At 37.5% G+C, this 16,148-nt stretch overlaps 1 protein-coding gene across 1 annotated transcript in view; it reads left to right on the top strand.

Moving 5' to 3' along the window:
* ADAMTS19 (ADAM metallopeptidase with thrombospondin type 1 motif 19) overlaps positions 1–15,815 on the top strand; it is a 150,432-nt gene extending 134,617 nt beyond the window's left edge. The window contains exons 22-23 of the mRNA XM_086770465.1: positions 11,303–11,480; positions 14,571–15,815. Coding sequence (XP_086626591.1) covers positions 11,303–11,480; positions 14,571–14,722 — 330 coding nt within the window. The 3' untranslated portion in view covers positions 14,723–15,815. The remainder of the gene's footprint in view (positions 1–11,302; positions 11,481–14,570) is intronic.
* The last annotated feature ends 333 nt before the right edge of the window (positions 15,816–16,148 follow it).

Genomic DNA, 16,148 nt, shown 5'->3' with positions numbered 1-16,148 from the left:
CATGATCTCTATTTTGCTGTTTTCTGTTGTTTACAACTAACTGTTCCTTTACCTTCTGTAATTACCTTCTGTACTGGCAGTTTGACTAGCTGTTTATGGATTGCTAGATCTGGCAGTTCGGCACTGCCCAGAAGGATAGATAGCTGTGACAGGTATTTTAGTGGTATACTGGATTCAGAGATCTAGGGTATCCACTGAGCTAGAGCATCCAAAATGCTAATTTATCATGTTTTGGTTTTTTTTTTGTCATTTTAAAAATCATCTTTGACTATAGGTAAAAAAATTGAATGTTGAGAATGTTAAGAATATTTTTGAAGCATTCTTTAAAATTAAAAATTAATTGCTTTAGCTCCCAAAAATTAAGCTGAAATATTTTCATGAGAAGTGGATTGGTCAAACAAGATGCTATCAATGGAATAAGTTCATGGAGTGGCTTTTTTTTGGACCAACTAGGTGAAAGGCTCCTTGAAATTTTAGAGTAATACAAAGGTATGGCTTCATGGAGAAAGTTTGGTTAAATTGTTAAGCACTGTGGCATTTTTTTAACATCTTTACAAAAAGAAAATCATACATGTACATTTGTATTGCAACATTAAACTTTGATAATGGATATTATTTTTAAAAGGGGATGGGGATTACCTTCAATGGAAAAAAAATTAATGAGAAACTAGGAAACTAGAATTAGCGGGGGGGAAAACACCTTAGCTGTAATTATCAGAGCTAGAAGTATAGGTAGGATGCCTTTGAATAACTGTTAAGTGTTTCTACTACAGAGAAGATAGCAGGAACTTAATTACTTGTGCTGAGGCTTGCTCAGTGTGGTCTTTCAGCATCTGGGCGTTGTGATCTCTTGGAGCAAACAAGATGGACAAAGGAGACAAGTTCACACCTAGCAGAAGATGTGTCATGCAGCTTCAGAGGCAGAAGTCACAGAGGATAGGAGTAGCAGCTTCCCATCACCTCATTTTCCACTGCTCCTAGCATAGAATCATAGAATGGTTAGGTTTGGAAGGGACCTTCAAAGGTCATCTTGTCCAAGCCATTCTAGTTCCATCTAGATCAGGCCAAATACTAATTCCAAAACTTTTCTGTTTGTGATCCTTACAGTGCCAGGCCAGGCATTACTGCTGCAGGGGACTTACATATGCAGACATATGCATATAAGCATATATTTAAATAAATAAAAACATTCTTGGGAATTGCTGAATAGAAGCAGTGACCTATATCCAGGACTTCACTATGCGCTTTCCCAGAAATGCCTACCAATTGTTGTGGAGGGCTGCTGGGATCTTTGAACAATGAATTTCTGGAAGGCTGATGCATAATTCAACAGGTAGATAAATGGTGCTTTACCAGTGAAATCTTTACTCCTCTACTACGAAATCATTACAATGCAGAACTGTATAGCTTAACTAGCAGGATGCATATCCCAGAGTACCCTTCTGAATTAGGAAGAGTAGTAACACTGAACAGCCCTTCAGTGTCCTTGTGCTGACACTAGTTCTTGCTCAATCACACTCAGTCTAAAACTTATTTTCAATGAAATTTTATAAGATAGGGACTACATTGACCATCAGAATTTCAGTATCCCAAGGAGCTATGCTGAACTGATCTGCAAAAAATACCATCACATAAGATCACAAGTAAGTAAGTAAGAAAGGAACTAATGGTATTAAAAGTAACATCGGATGGCAAAGGGGGGAACAAGACAAACAAGAGCAGCAACTTCTGTTTTATCTTCTCAGAACTTCACTTAAGTGAAATGAGTATGTTGTGTATGTACAGCCCATTCTACGTAAGGACCTCCAGAGTCTTTACAATAATTGATTATGTACCTGAGTCTACACTGTAAGTCTATCTCAGTATACAAACTGGAAAACACTGCAGTTTGTCTGACTTTTCATGGCTGGTCCCACAGTTTGGAGGTGAACACCAGTCCCTTGATATTTTGAACCACATACCTTTTTTATCTTTTCAGTATAGTTCTTTTCTGCATGTTCATTACTCTAATTTCTGTCTTAATGTTCTTTCTTACTTTTGCTTAGTGACACACATTGGGCAAATCATTTCATCGGTCTGTTCATGACAATGCCTAGATTTTTTTCTCTGATAGTCTTTCCAAAGCTGACAATGTGTGCAGAAAAGTTCAATTACTCAGTCTAATGCTGAGACTCAGTCCCATAGGTGTTCTTTTGTCTGGTGTATCTCCATCTGTAAGATCATCTCTCTCTCTCTTTCCAAATGTTTTCCTCAGCACCTCTGACTGTATTGTCTGCCAACGTGTAACTCATTTAGCTGGTTCAGTTGGGTTCTGTTAGAACTTATGTAATCCTTCTGCTCATGTGGGATCTAATTGATTTTTGTGTGTTGGAAAACTTTTTTCTTTCATGCAGTATTTTATCCTATTATTCATGCAGTTAATGTAGATAATACTGCTTCAGGTGTTCATTCTTGCAACAAACTTGATCTTCTATGAAGTCCTCATTTTGTCACAAAACTATTTATTGTTGTTTATTTTTTGTTATTTTGTTTTAATCTGTGTGATTCTCACTTTTTACTGTTTTCTAATAGCTTGTAATTAGTTACTAGCTGAAAGTACTTTAAAAATATAATTAATTCTTGAAAATTTATTTTAAAATAATTTTTAAAGTTGAAGTCTATGATTTCTGGCTGGCAAGACAGAATCAGAATAGCTGTTTAACATTATTCATTTACCAGTTTTAAAGAATTACAGGCATTATTACATATTTTAAAATACTGTAAGAAAGATTTACTCTTCTGCTTTATCTAGGCTGTTTCAGGCTGTTGTTCAGATTTATGTTTAGTCTCCAGAGTTCCCTCATCTAATCTTGCCACAGATGCTTCCAGTAATGTTGACACAAAACAGAGTTCACCCAGAAGTAAAGAAAGATCAGTCTTTGGTAAGTTTATAACAGGATCACAACAACTCAGGTCAACATTGTCTATCTGCTGGCTTTCTGATAGCTCCCTCAGGACAGTCATGCTTTTGGGTGACCTCATCATACATAATTAAGATGTCCCTGCTCCTCGCAGGGACTTTTAAAGATCCCTTCCAACCCAAACTATTCTATGATTTTATGATTCTATCAAAAAAACATTGACTATTTGGTTTCCTCTTTGTATCTGTATTGCCTTTAGAAAGCAAGAAGGAGTAACACAATTTACAGAACTAGGAAAACAAAACCTATGACTTCATATCACTGAGAAGCATGGAAATTATTTTATGGTTGCTGAATAGATCTATAAATTGTAATGGTCTTCAGTCAATTTAGAGACTATATCTCATTTAAGCTTAAGCAGGGATACACACTTTTCTGGGCACCTTTACCTGAAAAAAAAAGAGATAATAATGTGATGTTGAAACTGGTGACTTGAATTTTGGACCACTTGCCTAACTTTTTTAAATATAAAAGACAAACTTGCCTTGCAATTTAAAAAATGTAATTTGTGGATATATTTGCATATTATCAATGAGTCTGAGCATCTCCACTTTTTACTATAGAATACTGCAGCCATGCAGAATGCTGATATGTAATAAATCATTTGTCAGCATTCCCAAGCTCAATTTTTGTAAAATCCACCAGTGTTCTGATGTCAAATATAATTTAACAATGTGTCTGAAGTCCTAAATAAAAATAAAGAACTGATTTTTCAGGTGCAGGTGTGCTTAAAATGGTCTTAAAACTTGAATGTATTTTTGTATTAAATATAGATCTATAGAAAGTATAAATACAAAATTGAAAATTATATGAAAATCATAGAATCATAGAATGGTTAGGGTTGCAAGGGACCTTCAAAGGTCATCTCATCCAACACCCCTGCAAGGAGCAGGGACATCTTCAAACAGATCAGGTTGCTCAGAGCCTCATCCAACCTGGCCTTGAATGTTTCCAGGGATGGGGCATCCAACACATGTCTGGGCAGCCTGTTCCAGTGTTCCACCACCCTCATTGTAAACAATTTTCCTAATATTTTATCTAAATCTCCCTCTATGCTGAAATCATTACCCCTAGTGCTGTCACAACAGGCCCTGCTGAAGAGTCTCTCCCCATCTTTCCTGTAGGCCCCCTTGAGGTACTGGAAGACCACTATCAGGTCTCCCCGGAGCTTTCTCTTATCCAGGCTGAACAGCCCCAACTTTCTCAGCCTGTCCTCATAGGAGAGGGGCTCCAGCCCTCTGATCATCTTCGTGGCCCTCCTCTGGACCTTCTCCAACTGGTCCATGTCCTTCTTGTGTTTGGGGCTCCAGAACTGGACACAGTACTCCAGGTGGGGTCTCACCAGGGCAGAGTAGAGGAGGAAAATCACCTCCCTCAACCTGCTGGGTAGGCTCCTCTTGATGCAACCCAGGATGCGGTTGGCCTTCTGGGCCGCAAGGGTGCATTGCCGGCTCATGTTGAGCTTCTCATCTACCATCACTCCCAAGTCCCTCTCCTCAGTGCTGGTCTCGATTCATTCTCTGTCCAGCCTGTATTTGTGCCTGGGATGGCCATGACCCAGGTGCAGGACCTTGCACTTGGCCTTGTTGAACTTCATGAGGTTGGCACGGGCCCACCTCTCCAGCCTGTCAAGGTCCCTCTGGATGGCATCCCTCCCCTTCAGTGTGTCAATTGCACCACACAGCTTGGTGTCATCAGCGTACTTGCTGAGGGTGCACTCTATGCCACTGGCCATGCTGCTGACAAAGATGCTGAACAGGGCTGGGCCCAACACAGACCCCTGAGGAACGCCACTCGTGTCTGGTCTCCACTTGGACATTAAGCCATTGACCACCACTCTCTGAGTGCGGCCATCCAGCCAATTCCTTATCCGCTGAGTGGGCCATCCATCAAACTCAAGTCTCTCCAGTTTAGAGGATGTCATGCGGGACAGTGTCAAATGCTTTGCACAAGTCAAGGTAGATGATATCCATTGCTCATCCCTTGTCCACCAATGCTGTCACCCCATCATAGAAGGCCACCAAATTGGTCAGGCACGATCTGCCCTTGGTGAAGCCATGTTGGCTGTCACCAACCACTTCCTTGCTCTCCATGTGCCTTTTGCAGCTTAATGCTGAAGTTTAGTCTTCACTTTGAAGTTTTCAGGAACTTTTATCTTAATTATTTCGCTACTTCCGAGATGACTCCAGCAAGTTGGTTAAGATTTAAGCCTATCAAACCCTACTATTGATTTGGATTATATGAGTAATTGTATTCTCAAGTATTGATTTTTATATACTATACTAGGAAAAAAAAGATCTTTTTTTGTTCATTAATAATACTATTACACTAAATTTTAAATGGTTTTCCTAACCAAATTTTACTTGTAAACTTTCAGTTCCTTCTTGTCTTGTTACCGAAGGCAGTTTTCCATTATCCACCAAACAACTGAATGTTTCTGCATGGGAAGCTAAAAAGAATTTTAAAAAAAAAAAAAAAGAAAGAGAAAAGAAAGGTCCAGATTCCTGAGATGAGGTCATGATGGTTTCCTCCATAGGAATCCTATCTCTAACCCATTTTATCAAAGGTGAGGTGAGCCACTGCCTGTCTTACTTTAAAATCTTATCTCTTTTGAACAGTTACCCAGTACTAATTATTACTCCAGAAATAGAAAAGAAAAGAAAAATCAGGTGGGAAAAAGAAGGAAGAAAAAAAGGAGAAAAGAAAAATAAAAGAAATAAGGACAAGTCAAACGTACTAAACTCAGGAGAGAACAACAGCAGAATTTTTTCAGCTAAACTTAGCACAAGTTCTGAATTTTAAATTTGGCATTCACATACTGAGGTGTTGGGTGTGTCAGAAATGAGAGAGGCAGAAAGACCTTCCTGGAAATGATGCATGGGAGAACTCAGACTCCATCTTATGTTTGGATCCATTAGTCCCTCTTTTTGTATTACTTACACTACTCACAAATGCCTTTATTTAAAAAAAAAGTGCTTAAATAGACTGCTTTATTTAATAATCTTTAGGAATATTGCTAAATTCAATATAAAGTCTTTTTTGAACACCAATGCACCACTTTACTATCTGCCTTCAAAAGTAAACTTCATTAAAAATATAAGATACATGAAAAGATTGCAAGCAGGTCAGCAAATATGAATCCTGTTGCTCAAGTCTGCTTGCTATCCTTGTTTCACACTCACTTTATGAAAAGGTTGAAACCACTTAAATGCTGGAACTGATGAACCTATACATAAATGATTAGGAATGCTCTGCTAATAATTTCCAGTAGAACTCATCACTGAGTTTCTTTATGAGTACATTACTCTCCGCTTTGAATGCTACTTAGACTTGTAAAAACTTTTTATTGAACAATCCATTTATTCTTGAAAATAAATTGTCCAAGTCAATTCTGTTAATATTCTCACAGATTGAGTTTTTCATTGTGGATTGTATCAGCCTATGCAGTGATTGCCTGTTGTCTTGGCAGAAAGATGCATTTTGACCGTTACTGTCTGCCAGTGACAATTTTTCCCTTAATTTAGGAATTCCTACTTCTTATGAAGGCCAGCTGGAAGCAGCTAAGGCATTACAGCACCTTCCTCAGCTGTTGGCCTTGGGAATATGTATTCTCTCCAGAATATATATCTTTGGCAGGGAACAGAAAGAAGGAATCTTGGGTAATGGCTGTGCATGCCAAGTGTAAGGATTGTTATATTTAACACCTAGGTTTCTGTCCTTGAAATTATGTCTGAACAAAGTTTAAAAGTAGGACAAAATTCAAACAGGGTGGGTATATTTTTTTGAAAGAAGTAAAAACTTTCAAAAAAGAAATAGCTGTTAACTCTATTTATCCAGGAATTTTTTTGTGATCTTTAACAGGAATGTTTTACATGTCTTGCTGCTTGAATGGTTTTACAGTACCTTTAGGACTGTGTCCAAAATGCACAGATTAACAGCCACATAAAAGCCTCTGGCTGTGTATTAGAACATTTAGTCTAAACCTACAAACACAGTTGTCCTACGGGAACTTTTGCTAATCAGCTACATGGCCTTAAAGTGTAGGTCATCTGAACAGCCAGAAGTAAAATGTAATTAATCACTAAAAAAATTAAGTATAGTATGTGCAAGAGTGACATTTGGGAGGTAGAAGGAATGAGAAGAAGAGCTATAGAAAAGTATTCTGCATTCACTAATAAGAAAAGCTGTGGGATGAAATTAGGCTGAGATCTGCTAAATGGATGCAAGTTACTACAGATTGATTTAGAGTGGGCATTTTATGTAAATTTTATACACCTAAGCTTTATCGTAGTATATATATTTATGTATAAAATCATGGAAAATACAAGCTGTTTTGACAGATAAATTGCTTTCTGATTAAATTCACTGCTTAATATGTAAAAGTGAAAGGTTTTTTGTTTTTTTTTTTTCCTGGAAGTTGAAAGTTTTGCTATAATTTTAAAGATCGAAACTCCAGAAGTATACAGAAGCTGTGCAGCTTTAAGTACATACCACAAGTGCTACCTAAAATGTGACAGCTGGACATCCAGTGAGAGGTATTTGCCTCAGGTTTAATATTTTTAGTGAGAGAAATCCCAAAATGAAGCAAGCTTAGGAGACAGATTTGGAAGAGTCAGCTTCAACTAGAATGTACACATGCATATGCAGTAAAATGAGTCTCAAAATGAGGGTCAGAGCTGTTGCTCTGGGTTGCATCTAGCTGGTTTGCAGAAGTTGAGGTGTCTCCTGGTAAAATTGGACCAAGTCCATTCCTTTGAAGGGTGAAAAAGAAAAATATTATGGATGCCTTTTATCCCCCAATATTCAGTGGCTGCTCTCAGTTATAGCCGCAGTTGGCTCATCTGTATGCAGCACAGTGGTTTAAGACCACTTCATGGAGACAAACAGAAATCTCACTGTTTGTCTGTGTAGCAGCAAATGCACTGATGAATGCCATACGTGAAGTGTGTTTTCCCTGTTTCATACTATGTCATACTACTTTGAATGTGAGATAATATAGATATGGTAAAAAGATTTTTTTTTTCTGGCTTCCAATCAGTAGAATTCTTAATTCTACTTCAGTCAGACACCACTGCTGATGATGATGTGTGAACAAGGAGGAGCACAGCTCGACTATCAGATCTTTGGTTGATTTTAAAACACTAGTGGTTTGGAAAAACCTCTCTTTACTGTAAACTGGCTTTGAAAATTTTGGATTGCAAATCAATGTGGTAGCCCTTCCTCTTCACAGTTTTCCCCAAACATCTTTCAGGACTTAATAAAAGTTCTCAGTTTTATAAAATAAGAATAATTACTAAGTTAAAAAGTAGTACATTTCTGTGAAAAGAGAATAAGATGAAACAGAAGGCAAATTTTTATTTTATTTCCTGCTTTGACACCGATTTCCTATATGAACCGAGACATTTTTCTTTGTCATCCTTTAGTGTCAATTTCATCCTCTAAAGTTGGGATGTTAATAAGTAGGTCATGCAAGACTAAAATTAATTGTTTGCAAGATGTATACATCTTTGGACAGAAAACTACATTGTAAGGCTTCATAATGCTCTTTGAAATATCTCACAAAGGCCATTAGCAGCTCAGTCATTAAAGGGATATTAGTTCACCAATTAAGATATAAATGCCAAAATCTTCCCAAATTCTGCATAGAAACTCAGGGCCTAAACACCCATTAGCTGAGAGAGAGATCAGTTGCAGACACGAGAAGCTTTCAGGCCAGAGCTCGTTTGATATAGAGAAGATGTGACTGCTGCTAGAGTGCTCTCCACAAAGGCGCCTGCATACATGAATTTTTATGCATTATCAATTAGCAGATAAACCCTTGGAGCCCATTTTGTCAGCAGAAGTCTAGTGTTTTCAAATCCCATTCTCTCCTCCAGTACTCCAGATGGCTAGGTTGCACATACTCATTTTAGGATAACCAAAGGATAAAGGCAGATACATTATTTTAAGGACATCTTGCATACCAGATCCACCTGCCTGTTGTGTCCTCCTCCTCTGTAGCTGATAAAAGAAGATACGTACATGCTACAAGCTCACACATACTCTATCTTTGGTTAATCCACATGCAAGCTTTTTACTGAAGGAAAAAAATACAATACTCTAAATTAAGATCATTGTGATAATCTGTAAATCTTATTATTTTATTAAAATATTCATCTTACTACCTTTATCATATTTTCTTCATCACATTACGTTCATCTTTCCTTCATTCTCAGGTTTTGGGGCTTTTTGTGTTGTTGAGTTTTTTTTAATTTTGCTATTCCATTGTCTCACTTGCTATTCCATGAAAATATTCTGAAGACAAACTTCTCTGAAATTATGGAGAGAGGAATCCAAGAAGTTTCTGGACTTTTGGCAAGATTAAGATCTATGTTCTGGCTGCTATTGATGATTAAATTTGGGTATTTCTATATCTGTGATTATACATCTTTACCATGTGCCTAATGTTGGCCAGTACAGGAAGTCAGATTATTTTTAGCTGCACAAGGAAAAGACAGAAAATTCAGGGAAAAAAAAATCTGTTCAGAGGCTTTTTCTCATGCAATTTAAAAGCTGTATACTTAATTCAAACTTGATGACAGACTTCTACTTTGAAAAGACTTCAGTACTAGCTGGATTCCCTCCTGTAAACAGTATATGTGTTCATATCTTAAGCTGTGGTTGCTATTGAATAGAAAATCATGTGCTCATAATTGAATGTCTTTGCATGCCTTGGCTCATGCATGCTGTATCTGATTAACTTTGCAAGAAATTGTAGTTCTTTATTGACTTTATGGAGTTACTCCTGATACACATCTCTGAGAACAGAAGCAAAATCAAGTCCACTTGCTGCCTCTGTAGAATGCCAGTGTTTAATTTCATGTGGTTACAAGTTGAAGTGTGCTTTCGACCTTGTTCAGTCCCTTGTGAAAACACCCTTCAAGTGTATATCCTAGTCTCTTGCACTTCTCCCAGAGTCTCATGAGTACAAAAAACATGAGTCTCACCTCTCTTGATGTACGTATTTGGGTGCAAGGCCTCTGTTTCCCATTTGGCATGTGTAAATATTTCCTCCAAGTAGCAGTGTTTAAAATGTCACTCAAAAGGGTTGAGTGACACATAGACAGCAAAAGCTTATAGATAACAAAACTAAAGGATAGAAACCACTTCAGTGTTTCCTGCAATCAAAATGTATTCTTTCTTTAAAGTTAACTATACTTCTCCATCTCCATCTTGAGACAGGGTGGTTGGGAAACCTCTTTTGTTATAGTCCCTGCTTCTTGTCTTTCTCTCCCAATATTTTTTCAGCTTCTTCTTGAAGCTTGAGGAAATTTTTTTCTGAATATTTATGAAATTAAGATTTTTTAGGGTACGAATATTTTCAATATTATGTGGAAGCCAGTGGCATAAATCTTTAGCCAGTGCTCATATCATTCATTGCAAGAAATAGATTAATATTTGAAGATGTCCTCTATAGTACATTTCCTCAAAACTTAACTTAATGAAATATGTGAGCATTTGAGTCAAAATCATTAGCAGGTAGGAGCAAATTGCAATACATAATTTTTTTAACACATTTGTAGTTAAAGCTAATGAACGTATGTCAATGGACTTGAAAATAATTCACACCCTGTGAAATTTTGTTCACAAAATGTCAGCGAAGGGAAAAGCATGTATTTTAGTTTGGAATAGGTTTTGTATGCATCTGTACAGCACTGTGCAAGTTTTCATTCTAATATGGTACTTTACTGTGATAGAAGTAGAATGTTGCCATCGTTACAGTGCTTGGCTGTTTTCTTTTCTTATCTCACTCTCTGTGGCAACAAGATGGGAAGGCTGATTAAAGGTCAGGCAGGGTGTCTCGCGTTGTGTGTTTCATTTGTGGGACCCACGTGAAAACATGAAGATGTGATGCAAAGAGAGGAATCATACACTCTGCTCAGTAGAAAAAGCAGTGGCAGGAGTAATGGCTTAATCAAAAATGCTTTCCTCTGTCAGTATCTGTGAGTATTTTATTTTGTTCCATCACTTTCACCTCTAATAAGAGTAAATTAGGATACAGGTACAGGAAAACAGCCCCTGCTCCCTAAAGGGGCACATTGCTGTGTTTCAGTTTCATCACAGGCTCTACACAATGAACCTTGACAGCAACAGTTTGCTGGAATCAGTCCTTCAATAAATACTACCAATTTATGGGTGCTTTTAAAATTTATTTTCATTTAGCTAATGGAATGGAAGGCAGAAATCTTGGAATGCTGACAACTGAAGGAGCGGCCACTGACTTCACCTGGACTGGCATTTCACTGTCATTTTTACAGGCAAAAATACCTTTCCAATGAATGTGTGTCTTCTGTGTGTTCCAGTGTTCCGTCACCTGTGGCAAAGGGATGCAGTCCCGAGTCATCCAGTGCATGCACAAGATCACGGGAAGGCATGGCAATGAATGCTTTTCCTCAGAAAAGCCTGCAGCCTACAGACCCTGTCATCTCCACCCCTGCAATGAGAAAATTAATGTTAACACAATAACATCACCTAGGTTAGGTAAGCAGTCAAAATGACACATTCCTGCTGGAAATCTATTTTTAGTTCTTTCTCTCCATATAGTAATGGCAATCCCAGTTTAAAAACAGAAGGCTAGGACTCAGAAGATGTAAATTCTATGCAGAGACTCATCTCTCTGCCTCAGTTTTCCAGTGTCTACGTCAGAGGCTGTATCTTAAAATGGTGAAGGATTTTGTTGTCCAAGGAAGGACCGTATTATTGGACTATATGATATTACAGACACAAAACATCTTCAAAGGAAATTTTTATTTCAGAGACATTATAAACATATTATATATGTTTATATATATTTGTCCACTAAATTTTATCAAATGTTTTTAAAGTAAGGAAATACCTTGTTTTCTCTTTAAAAGCTCTGCAAACTGTCTTCTCATTATATTTGTGAGCTCAGGAAGGTCCTTATTTGTTCCACAAATACACATAGCTCTTTCCACTTGTCTTTAGTTCAGATGTCTACAATGTGTACAATCTCTGCCTGATGGATTAGGACATGTGAAGGAAAATTACTAACATGAAGAGATTTGCTGTTACTGGATGAACGCTGTTACTGCTTAACTACAGAACTGTTAATTCTGTTAATTGTTATTTCCTAGTAGGTTGATGACGATGGTCTTACCATTAGCTCCTCAAATCGTTCATCTGCTTCTTGAGCATGACTGGGGAGTATTCAAAGCCCTGCTGTAAGACAGCATACCCTTTCCAGATGATTTTCCAGAGCCTTTGTTAAGATAAACCCTCCTGTCAAATAGATTACTCCTGCATGGAAAGCAAGTCTAACATTTCAGGCTGTATGTAATCCTTCCTTTAAGTCATTGAAGGGTGTTTCTCTTTGAAGTTTTTAACCCTTAAACATTTCTGTGTAGTAGTCATTGTTTCAGTTTGCTGGATAGGATGGCAGCTGTTGCTTATGGCCCTCTCAGCTATTTCACTGTTGTAAGGTTGCCCTTCATACTTTTATCTGTCATTGTTCAACTGATCTCTCAGAAGCAAGGGGCCATCGCTCAATCACTGAGTTGTCCCTCTGGTGAGGTATAAGCAGTTTTGTGTCTGTGATTCACAGAGTAAAGTGAATCACAAAGTTTCACAGGAAAAATACAGCGTCAGAGTCATTAACATTTTACTTAATGTGAAGTGCACAAAAAAAAGATGAAGCTATGTTGTCCTTATAGAATGGATTATATAGCACTAATCTTAGTAATCTACAGGTCAACCTCATACAGCAGGAGTCAGAATCCACTCCAGTAGAAATATGAACAGCTCCAGCATACATAATGCAATGCTTGTCTTTAATATATTGATCATTTTGGCCTCCAGTTCCATTGCTATTATGCAGTATGGGGGGAGGGGCTAGTGTAAACTGATGTGGATTGCACCATCTCTACTCTTTTATAAATACGCTCTCAGTTTCTCTTTCCCTTCTGTTAAAAAGGGAGAGTAACTCAAATCTTCTGTGAGGTTGACTTTTTTTTCAGTTCTGTTTATGATGATTTTTAAATGATGTCTCTTCCTTGTGCCCTATTTTTTCACTGTTTTCCCATATTAATTCCATGAACGCGCTATAGCTTGAATGTGCAAAGACCCAAATTTGGTACCAGGGTCCTTCTATGATAAGCACTGTAAAAGGCTTTCATAATCTAAACAGGTGGGTGGATTAACAGATGACTTCACAAGAAAAAAGACAACAGACATTAAAATATCCCTGGTCTGTACAACAGGCGTACAAGAGAAGTCAGGCTTCTGCATCCAAATCTTTATGACTCTTAGAGAGAACCAAATAGTTATAACAGTGGGAGGAGGCAGGATAAACCAAACAGTGGCTTTTCAGGCTAGTGTGGTGTCCTTGTCATTTTAGGAGGTTTCTGGGGAAGAATTTGGTAGTCAGGGATTCCCAGAGCTAGAAAGCAGCAACGAACTACTAATAGACCAACCTGAGTATCAGGGTGAAGATATGACGTGAAAGACATGGAGGTAAGGATTAATAGCCTGATTTTGACATGGAGGAGGGAAGATCCATTGGTGCAACTAAAGAAAGGGTGATGTCTACCAATGTATTGGAAGACAATTTTTAAAAAAAACCCAACATTTGGAATGTAATTGGAGAGGAGAGTAGAAGGTCAGGAAGGTATGAAATGCACAGTATTTGTGCATCTGAGAAGCACAAAATGTGATAATTGGGCATGGACAAGTATATTTGCCAACATATCAACTGTTATTAATTCCATACTGTAAGTTTCATTTTTCTAGATAAAATGAATTTGCATTATGAAATGTACCATAGGACTTGCTAACTATCTTCAGACGTTGTAAGAGGGCCACATAGAGTGGCATCTGTAGTATTCAAGCTAGCAAGAGAATATAATTCTGTTCCTTTGAACAAAGAAGCCAGACAAAACTAAAGGTGTAGTAGATTATTTCAGTAACCAAGAAGGATGATGTAAGACATCATGTAGCTTTGTTCAATTTCCATTCATGGACAACATGGCACAAAGTCTTGATTTGTTGAGCAAAAGTTGATCAGAAACCAGCAACAGTCTCCATGCTTTAGTTCCTACATTTCCCTGCCTCTGATTAAAAAAAAAAAAAATCCCCTTACAGGTGTCATTGAGAACCCTATTCTGGTACTGTTCAAGCTGATGCTTCCTGGTTTTCCAGTGGCAACTTCTGTCTCTGAGAGCAGTTTCAGCTGGAGATGCTGCTTCGTGCAGCTTTGCTGGCACTGGCTTTGCAGCCCCCACATAACCCTAGCCCCAGCCCCAGCCCACCTCTGTATAGCACAGAAAGATGGGCTTCACTCCCTGGTGAGGAGACAGCTGCAAGACATAAAACCATTTAGATTCAATGCAATTTAATCCAATTGATAAATTTAACTAGCCTTAAAAAAATTTAATGTTGAAAATATTGACAGCAGGAGGATGGGGTTTTTTTTCTTTCTTTTGTTGAATATCTAAAACTATTCTCCTTTCCCTTCCTCAGATACACTTCTGGTGTCCTTGTCACCTTTTCTACCTGATTCTTCACTAATAAATGTAACAGTAATGTATATTTGCTTTTGTTGTTGTTGTCTCACAGCTGCTTTAACATTCAAGTGCCTGGGAGACCAGTGGCCTGTGTACTGCAGGGTGATAAGAGAGAAGAACCTTTGTCAAGACATGAGATGGTATCAGCGGTGCTGTGAGACGTGCAGGGACTTTTACGCGCAAAAAATGCAACAAAAGAGTTGACCTCTGTCAGGCTAGCTGGCTCTCAGCTCTTTGCAATCTTATTATTTATAAACACACACACACACGTACACAGACACACGCACGCTTCTTCAGACCAAATATTATCAGATTACATATAATTTAATCAAATTAATTTATTTTGCCTGCCAGACATCCTAAATTGTTTTGGTTAGACAGCCAACTTGTTTTATCTTCTGAAGTTTTTGTGATTAATTTTTATATGAACAATTTTGGATACATTTATCAGAATTTAAAAAAAATAGTAACTAGTATTTTAAATGTTTATTTTCAGTAGGGTCATCTCTCTGTTGCCAAAAAAAAAGAGATCATGTTATCTTGAATTTATTTTAATTTAGCCAAATAGTTTTGTTGTATATGGAAATAAAGCCCTTTTTAATTTTATTATATTTTTGGCATTCAGAGTCAGAATGATCTTGTGTATTTTGCAACAGATGTTGAGGTGAGTAAGCTAACATTATTGAACAGGTTATTACAGAATGTATTATGAAATCAGTTCATTTGATTTAGAAACATACTGAAGGGGATAATCTACTGTAACTTATATTATAAACAAGAAAATTTAAATAGCTAAGTAGGGATTTTGATCATTCTCATGGACACATACTTGAACACAAGTATTGAATCAATGAAACACTGTAGAGATTTACACTGAATCACTGTTGCACTGTTTGAGGTAGTGTAGAGAAATGCAGTCCTAGAACTTGTACCATCCTATGAATCCACGTCTGTACTGTTTTAACATGTCACTTGATTTTAAACGTTTTGAAACAAAAAAAAAAACATGCCCCTCTATACCTTTGTGTGTTCTCTGCAGATTTACAAATGGAAGAGTCCTTCCTCCTGCCACTTGTATGACTTAATCTGTTAAACATTTTCAGTTCTCTGTTGATGATTTAGAAAACAGCTTTGTAATACTACTTTAGTTTTATCTTTGTTTTATGAAAAAGTCTTTATAAAACTAAAATGTTTTACAGTTTTGTGAAACGTTATGAAACAGCTAAAATTTTCCTTATGAGAAAATATTGTACATGATTCACATGATTTTTACATTTTCAATAAAAAGTAAAGCTTCTTTTGTTATTTGTATTTTTCCTCTTTTGGGCATCCGTGTCTGGTAGCCGAATCCATTGAGCCATGCATCGCAGCAGGTACAGCTACAGCTGCAACAAATGCCTCCTGCCTCTTGACTTAGGCACCTTTCTGCAGCTGCAGACAGACATGCCACTCTGTGAGCCCTGATATACGGAAAAATTGGTATAACTGTAATATTCAGTGGAGGCAAAGTTGTTCCTCTCAGATGAGTTTTGTAACCACTGAACCTGGCAAGAAGAGCGAGATAGGTCCCCTGCCTCCATTTTGTGATGCAAACCTTTAGGCATGCTCTGAAAATATGTAGGAGAGCAAA

This window comes from Chlamydotis macqueenii, chromosome Z, assembly GCF_036417535.1.
Source record: "Chlamydotis macqueenii isolate bChlMac1 chromosome Z, bChlMac1.mat, whole genome shotgun sequence".
Taxonomy (NCBI): domain Eukaryota; kingdom Metazoa; phylum Chordata; class Aves; order Otidiformes; family Otididae; genus Chlamydotis; species Chlamydotis macqueenii.
The sequence above is the reverse complement of the archived record's forward strand: the minus strand, read 5'-3'. Positions and strand labels throughout refer to the sequence as shown.